The sequence below is a fragment of the Rhipicephalus microplus genome, chromosome 2 (genome assembly GCF_043290135.1).
Source record: "Rhipicephalus microplus isolate Deutch F79 chromosome 2, USDA_Rmic, whole genome shotgun sequence".
NCBI classification, from domain to species: Eukaryota; Metazoa; Arthropoda; class Arachnida; order Ixodida; family Ixodidae; genus Rhipicephalus; species Rhipicephalus microplus.
Genome location: NC_134701.1, coordinates 165543117 through 165552279, shown reverse-complemented (window position 1 = coordinate 165552279; position 9163 = coordinate 165543117). Strand labels below are relative to the sequence as shown.

The 9163-nt window shown below is 41.2% G+C and overlaps 1 protein-coding gene across 1 annotated transcript; it reads left to right on the top strand.

Annotated features, from left to right (window-relative positions):
* The first annotated feature begins 1655 nt into the window (after positions 1-1655).
* On the top strand, positions 1656-5250 carry LOC142786558 (uncharacterized). The gene is made up of 2 exons (XM_075884271.1): positions 1656-1976; positions 3978-5250. Exons 1-2 carry the CDS (start codon positions 1777-1779, stop codon positions 4117-4119), a joined length of 342 nt encoding a protein of 113 aa, XP_075740386.1. The 5' UTR covers positions 1656-1776; the 3' UTR covers positions 4120-5250.
* Positions 5251-9163: the final 3913 nt, after the last annotated feature.

Sequence of the window (9163 nt, the reverse complement as noted above, 5' to 3'; positions counted from 1 at the left end):
CTTTGCTAAGACGAGACGGTGGTGGCACCTACCGTCGCCTTGCGTTCTACACCTTATCACCTCTGAGATGGGCGCGCACACCCGTGTCAGAGACATGCGCTTTGTTTTTTGTTTTTTAGAAAACTGCCAGATGGCGCTCATGTCTTATGTGTTATAAAGTCCCTTAATGTGTGAGGTGACTTGATGCGCTCGTTCGCCTCCGCTGCACGCTCGAGGGACTCAAACGCAGTGCCTCCAGAATACCACTCACCAATTTTCTTGCACAAAACACCAAATAAATGCCCTGTTCACTCTCTCCACACGCAAGACTGTCGTCTTTCGATGACATTTGCAGAAACATGCAGATACGGGGCCAATTTTTTTAATGGGGGTCCACATATTTCCTCACACTGAAGTATTTCGCTATAATACACACGTCCCTGATTTATTCAGTGAGTTATATTTAGATCTATGAACATGGATGAGTTCAAATTGAATGTTTGCACCATTCGCATTGACGTGGAACTAGGCATGTTTACAAATAACAGGCTAAGCTTACTCTAATGCAGCTGCTGTGCACATATGCCTCACCACAGGACAAGATTAGCGCACATCCGCTAAGCCCGGGTGAACTCGTACAATGGTATGCACCACTCTGTGCGCACTTACTGTTCTTTTTTATATCCTTAATATGAACGCTTGCGCGTCGCTTAATATACACGTGAACGATCGTAGACAACACAAGCACAATGTACCCGTGCCACAAGAATGGAGAATAGTTGACTAGTTGCAGCATTGTAATTGATAGTTGTTACTGTGACGTTACAATGCACTGATAATCGCACATTGCTATGCTCACACACAATTTGGGACTTGAAATAGAAGCAAGCGTCATTCATACTTTGTTGGTAAAAAAAAGCATAGTCCCCAGGTTCTTTTTGAATGGCAGAGTGTTATTTAAAGGAAGCTAATAGCACAGCGGGGGTGTTGCTAGGATTAACGCATGCAGGGGGATAGAAAGAGGAAAAAAAGGGGGGCCTGACCCATTTACATGTACATTTTTGCCTGTGGTTGCATACTTGAGAAACCAAATCGAGGGCTTTCATTTTTTTTGTGTGTGTGAAATGGGCCAAATCCTGACTCGAAAGTAGCTCCAATGACACTCAGTTGGCTCATACATACGTTCACCTTTCCTCTAAAACAGTAATATTAAAACATTATTTATAATTATCACTGTTCTAGAAAAACGTTGATAGCATGTATATGCCAATGCAGCTCCGTTGAGCTTTTTTCGGTGCTAGATTTGCCCAATTTTGAATAAGAAGGCTCGTCAAACGAACATAAGAAAGGGGTGGAGATGTGTCAAATATAGAACAACCTCCCCGCCACCCTTCCCTAACTTTTTATTTATATCTATGTTGCACAAGTAACAAATTTTAACTCCAAAATGTCGAAACAACACCACAATCACGCCTCACTCGGCAAAAAAAACGACTTTGAAGCTCTGCTAGCAAATAAATATGTTGTCAAGCATAAAATTTACACTATATCTTGGAGGCTTGACATAGCTTGGAAATTATATCATAAAACGGTGCTGCTATCAATTTCGGTTTCGGTTTTGAGGTCTAGGGGCAACGGCCCATCGCCATCGTCAACAGGCAGACTTTGAATTGGGTGGTAACATGTCGTATGCGTGTTAGCTGCAGGCTGACGGTGGTTTATTATTTTACTATTCACTTGCTTTGCTTAGGATGTGTACTTATACGGCTTGCACGGTTCAACTCGCGCTTACAGTAGATGCAGTACGAGTCACTGCAAGCTGTGTCGCGTCGGCAAGTACAGAACAACTTCGGTGCGGCGGAGTGTGTCCTCTGTCAACGGCTTTCGTTGAAGCTTGTGCACGCTGCAAGCACAATGTTTGCGATCAAGCAATCAACGGAGTGTGCGCTGGGAGCTACATGGAGAAAGCTTTTGGATTTCGTGCTATTGCTGAAAAGGTAAGCTTTCGTGCATGCGAACAACGAAGTGCAGAAGTGCGTGCCGGCCTGCCGACGCCCGATTTGCCCGCGATATTCGTAATTGCAGGAAGTGACCGTCTCTTGGCGCCGCTAGCTTCGTGACCTTCGCTCGCTCGGTGCTTATCAGCTGCGATGTCTCAACAGTCGCAATGTTCGTGAACCTCGCTGTAGCGCAGGGTTAAAGAAAACGGGGGGATGTGCCGCGCGCAGATGGACCTTAGGGCATGCGGTAGCGGGTGAGAAAAAAAAGGCGGGGGGGGGGGGGGGGGGTGAGCGAGCCGAAGTGGGCGAAAGAAATGGCATAATAGTAATAATAATAATAAACGAAGCAGATCAACGGCAAATGAGGTGCCAGTTGTCAGTTAGTGGGACTGCAGTGGACAAATGGGGCGCGTTTATTACGCGGGAGAAAAAAATCCAGAGTTCAATGACTGAAGATAGGGGTGCGTTTTTATTGCGAGTAAATAGCTATTTAAAGTAACAATTTCAAAATGCTTAAAATTTGTATCAGTACCCCTTTGATGCTTGCGCTTTGCAGCGGCGTGACAGGTGCTTTGTTAAAGATCGTGCAGCTAACCAAAAAATTTAGATGTACCTTGTTTGGTCAGCGATTTGCGCTTTTTATGCCTTGTTAGGTTTGTTTATATTTATTCTAGTATATCGTAGATAATAAGGATATAGAAATATTGATGTGCTTTAATAAGGGATTGAACAGCCACACTCAATTGCACACATCTTTTTGCATTTTGGCACCGTTGTAGTGCGGCACAAAGAATATTGTAGAATAGAATATTTCTGTATATTTTGGTGTAGGGTTTTGGCGCTGTGGTTACATATGAAAGCTTAGCCAAAGCGTACCACCAAACACCCACACAATACTTTCAGTTAAGCAGATACAGCACAGATGATAATGGTGTAGGCATAGTTAGCCACTAAAGAACACGCTCGCGAAAACCGAAATGAGGATGGCGACACAGGTGGCCGTAAATGAAAGCAGGCAGACCTAACAGTTCTTGTCTGTTTCATGCATTTTGTCTGTGCAGGTTTCATCCTTAGGAATGCAAACACACTGATCCAACTAATAAGCCCTCCGTGCATATATTCCTGTTAACTACTTCTCTAATAAGTCGTGCATTTTTTTAATTATACATATTTATAGTCCAGCAGTCAGAGCTTATTGAGCATATACTTAACTTACTTGTGATACATTATCTGTTGTATGGCTGTTTTTATGAATTGAAAAAATTCAACTGCGAATGAGCTGCTTCCGCATGTACTGGAAGAATAATGTTAGCACGTCTCATTTATTTTTGAGATTTGTCAGTTTTTTTCAAGGCCTAAAGTAATCATTTTGTTGACCAATAAGCAACCTGTAAAAGACACATAAAATAATCCAGTACCCCACATTTATGTAACTGGAGAAAAAATTTAGAGGTGCGCTTCCACAAATACACAGTGCTGTGTTTTCATCAGCAGTTGCCATTTAATAAGTGCTGTTGATCTTTTCAGATTGGGGCTTGCTCGATGTTTTACACTAGTTTCACACAGTAGATTGTACATCGGTGATGTGTACATGTCTACAAAACTATCCTTCAAAGTAAATGATAAATATTGCTACTTTTCTGTCTGAATGGGTTTATATAATCTTTTGTATCACCCATTGTAGTGGCCTATTGGTTAGGGTATTCTAGCTAAGCAAGAAAACTTGGTAAAAACGCTGAAATTTGAGCATCTCAGTATATTTCAAACTTCTTGGTAGGTGCATGATTCAAGAGAGAAGCACTTTTTCACCACCACCATGGTGTAGACTCAAACATGGCACTTTCATTCGTACACTAATATGCACAGATGCTTGTAAAAGTAAAAGTGAATAGTAGGAAAGCTGGAGCTTTTTATTATATGACACATCATAATGAGGTTCTGATTGTTCCCAGTATTTTTTAAGTGATTAGTTGAATTTTGTGCATCTCTTACACGCAGAATGTTGAAAGGAAAGAACACTACGTCTTCTACGATGGACTGGGTGCTGATGATGCAGTGCACTCACCACAACATGAAAGCAGCTGTTCCGGGCTCACAACCTTACTCAAAGGGTTGCAGCAGTGGTGGACGCTACTCATAGGGTGCACCAAATATCTTGTACATTTCAGGAACATTCCTCTGATGGGAAGGCTTCATCTCAAGCAATGTGTCCCATATACCTATTTATTTTTCCAATATGAGTATCAGTTTGCCATCAGATCAACAGCAGTGCGTGTAGAAAACTGTATACAATGCATAATGTTAGAGTTGTATGATCAACTGGGGACGGCCTAGATGTCTCCAGCTTAAAAGGTTGATTTACTAATGGGTCATTCCACCCCAAACATCCCAGCTATTTTAGCAACCATCTTAAATGTATACGAAAAAATTGTGATGATTGCCTGCATTGAAAACAATGAAACAGTAAAATATTTCTGAAAGAAAGAATTTTTGGTCACGTAGTTGCCTTATGAACTTAACGGAATGTCAATTTATTCCGGTTTGTGCAAAATTTTATTTTAAAAGTACTGCTCCTTGCTTCCATACCAAAATTTGTCTTCATGTTAAGTACAAGTTTACGTGTAAAGTGTTTGAAGCACAGTAATATTAGTGCAATTTCACTGGCACATACGCCTACAAGACTAACAAAGTGCTTGATACGGCTGGTTGGTGCTGTATGGTAGACAAAGAAAGTGCTTAACAGCGCAAACGATAAGAAGGGAAAGAAGAGACGAGGTGAGCCCTGAACAAGCAACCAAGGTTTATTGCAAACCAACTGCAATATACAGAAAACAGAATCTGCACATAACCACGCACCATAAGCAGAATCGCACATACATGCACCATACAGCCTACCTTATCAACAACCAGTCATATAAGTGGACCCCAGATAACTAACTTCACAGCAGTTAAGAAAAATTGAGGATACGCTAACTTAGTAAGCACAAGTTGTTGAATGTAGAAGGCTTCACTAATCTCGTGATCGCGCCGAATTTTATATCCCCCCATGATCAAACACTTTTCAAGAATTGGCTGACAACAAGACTTATTACAATGGTCTGCCAAGTGGCTAGAAAGAGAACCTTGTAGAGAGTTAGCGTGCTCTCTCAACCAATCATTCATGCATCGCCCTGTTTTGCCAATGTAACCGTGCCCAAAAGTAAAAAATATAGCTTGTAGAGAATCGCTAAAACACATTCAACATGGCACGTAGCGTGTTTCTTAGTGCATGCTTCTTTCTTAGGTCCTGCGCTGTTCACTATGCGACAAAGGCCAGCGATCTTGTCGCGTGCGCCGAACGCAACTCTTACACCCATTTTTCCAGTGACCTTCTTTAGCCTATGGGAAACTTTGTGTACGTAGGGAATAACAGCCTTGCTAGAATGAGGCTTGTTGAGTTAGCTGTTGCTTTGTCTCTTATCAGGCACTCTTAGTGACGTTAGGAGAGTCTCGGCAATGGAAGTTACCTCGGGATAAGAAAAGCCTGCTTGTTGAAGGCCGTGAACTTGGAGCGAGAAACTGCACTTTATCTGGCGGTGACAAGAGCCAGTTAGAATTGCTTTTAGGCAGGAAAAAGTGATGCTTCACTTGACTAGCTTAGAATGGGTGGACGTAAAAAGTAGGTTCTTTCTTGAGCATAGCTCGTACCGCCAATATACATGATCAACAAAAAAAAAGCTTTTATAATTGTAGACAACGTAGGTTGTCGTCAGAAATAAACTCCGACGTTATTTCTAGTTTCTTCATTTCATGCCCGAGAATGTCAAATATCTCATTGGTGGTTCGCCGAGGGTCAGATTGATCGATGCGGTAAAACACTAAAAAGTCGTCAACGTAGCCGAACACTTTAACTGTACTCGTGTGATCAAAGTTAGCCATGGGACTTCTTTCATACCGCGCGAGTAAAAGGTCACAAAGTACTGGTGCTAAACATGAGCCAATGCACACATCTGCACTGGTGAGATATTTGACGTTGTTTGGCGTGAAATGAAGCGACTGGAATTAAAGTCGGAATTTGATTCATGACGACAAGTTGCGATGTCTACACTTGGAAATGCTTTTTTTGGTTGACCATGTATATTGGCGGTACGAACTTTGCTCAAGGAAAAGCTTTCTTCTTTTTACGTCCACCCATTTTAAGCTAGTCAAGTGAAGCATCACTTTTTTCCTGCCTAAATGCAATTCTAACTGGCTCTTGTCACTGCCAGATAGAGTGCAGTTCCTCGTTCTAAGTTCACCGCCTTCAACAAGCAGGCTTTTTTAATCCCCTGCTAACTTCTATTGCCGAGACTCTCCTAACGTCACTAAGATTGCCTGATAAGACAAAAAGCAACAGCTAACTCAACAAGCCTCATTCTAGCAAGGCTGTTATTCCCTACGTACACAAAGTTTCCCATAGGCTAAAGAAGGTCACTAGAAAAATGGGTGTAAGAATTGCGTTCTGCGCACACGACAAGCTCGCTGGCCTTTGTCGCATAGTGAACAGCGCAGGACCTAAGCAAGAAGCATGCACTAAGAATCACGCTATTTGCCATGTTGAATGTGTTTTAGCGATTCTCTACAAGATAATATTTACTTGTGAACATTAGCCAAACAGGGCGATGCATGAACGATCGGTTGAGGCAGCACGCTAACTCTCTAAAAGGTTTCCTTCCCAGCCACTTGGCAGACCATTGTAATAAGTCTTGTTGTCAGCCAATTCTTGACAAGTGTTTGATCACGGAGGATATAAAAATCGGCGCGAGCACGAGATTAGTGAAGCCTTCTATATTCAACAACTTAGTGCTTCCTGTGTTAGCCTACCCTCAATTTTTCTTAACTGCTGTGAAGTTAGTTATCTGGGGTTCTCTTATATGACCGGTTGTTCATAAGGTAGGCCGTATGGTGCATGTATGTGCAATTCTGCTTATGGTGCGTGGTTATGCGCAGATTCTGTTTTCCATATTTTGCAGTTGGTTTGCAATAAACTTTGGTTGTTTGTTCAGGGCTCTGTTCTCGCCTCTTCTTTCCCTTCTTGTCGTTTACACTGTTAAGCACTTTCTTTGTCTACCACGCCTTAAAGAACTTAGCCAAAATGTGCTATATTTGCATTTTTTCTATTGTAATACTGTACTTTCTATGAATGTCTGAGTAATGAATACTAACTACACAAAAGGTATATTTTGAGGAAATAATATTATGAGACCTCTTAAGCTGCTAAACATTACGAGAAAAAATTACAAATTTCGCAGAATCGTCATTCTCGTCTATATTGAGACGCGATTTGAACTGTCGAGTGGTCCAAATAAATATGACCTTCAAACCTAAATCAAAAGAAAAAAAAGGTATTTTCGTATGTCAATTGTTATCATTACATATTTTTGTTTTAAGGAAGAAAATAAGTTTTGAACTTTCCCATTGATGAAAATAGGGAATTTCAAGGTGGCAGCTGTCGTATGACCAAATGGGAAGATATATAGGCGCTAATGGGAATGCTAAAAAATTATTTTCTTCCTTAAAACGAAAATTGTAATGATGGCATATAAAAAGAACTGTTTATTGGCTTTCACTTTATGTATAAAGGTAACTTTTAGTTGAGCCTCCACTCGGCGTAAATTGCATCTCAATATGGACAAAAATTACGATTTTGTAGAATTAATAATTTTTTCTCATAAAGTTTACCAGCTTGAGAGGTCTTAACTATTTTTTTTCTCAAAATATACCTTGCGTGGAGTAAGTATTCACTACTCAGATATTCATACAAACTGCAGTATTGCAATAAAAAAATTGCAAACATAACACATTTTGGATAAATTCTTAGAAGCATATGTGCCAATATAAATGCAATAATATTACTGAGCTTCAAACACCTTACACAAGAGCCTTTACTCAACATGTAGACCAAGTTTGGTATAGAACGTACTTTCAAAGTAAATTTTGTCACAAACAACACCCAAACGACATTCCGGAAGTTCCGAAGGTAACCACGTGACCGAAAATTTTTTCTTTCCAAAATATTCTACCGTTTCACTGCTTTCAATACAGTTAATCAGCACTATAATTTTCGAATGCATTTGAGATGGTTGCCAAACTGGCTGGGCATTTGGCATGAAATCAGCCTAACAGCGTGTCATGAACACAGAGGAAGGTCCTATGCTTATAAAGCCCTTTATTTTCCAAGAAATATATTGAAAGTGCCTCCTCTGAGGCACTGTATAACGGTGCTTTTTTGACAGTTCTAAGGCGGCTGCACGTGCTATTGCTGTTTACATGTGCAGCAGCGGCATTCATGTCTAGTAGAACTCGCTGTTGGGATAGTTGGTGCATGTTGCATTAAACATTAGTCAATTTTGCGCCAAAATGATGACCACACAAACAAATAGAACACATAAACGAGATGGGCACTCATTTGCAATTGTTTATTTCTTGAGGAAACAGGCTGATATAAACCCACTTTTCGTCAACGCATGTGCAACCTACTCAGGCCGTCCCTTACCTAATGACGCTATGGGACACATGATCGCTAGATACCGTGCTTCCAGCTCATACATGATGAGTGAAGTTTTGCTAACGCAATTGATACCCCGTTTCTTTTGTGAAAGTCCTTCGAAATTGCTCTTGGTGTGAATCCACGTGAAGTGACATGCGCTCTTGAACGGGCACCGTTGTTATTCTTTGCCGTAAGGAGGTGTTCACTCGCTCGATCATTGACGCAGTGCCTCGTCGTCTGGCTAACATGTCTCTTTCTGCACATTAGGGGTATTTTGTAAACCGCTTCAGTGACAGACTTCGTGAATGGCCGGGTATGCTTCTTTTTACAGCCTTTCAGCTGCTCAGCATAATTTTCAGCGATGCACCAGCGCAACTTTGCTAGTTTGTTAAGGGCACGAACTCCATCAGTACTTCATGCCGACTCGCCACCTTTTTAAGGTTGTGTGTATGAATATATGGTATATTATGAATATATGGTACTAACAGCTGCTAGTGAGCACCGGTTCTGTCCATGTGTTTTCTTTGTGCGGTCGTGGTTTCGTTGCGAAATTGACCGTTCTATTCAGGCATTCATGTCTATTGACAGCACATGTTTAATGTCTGTAGCACAATATTACATGCTATTTTCGTATCGATATTTGCATGTTCAAGAGAACAGCAGCCGTGTCAATTGT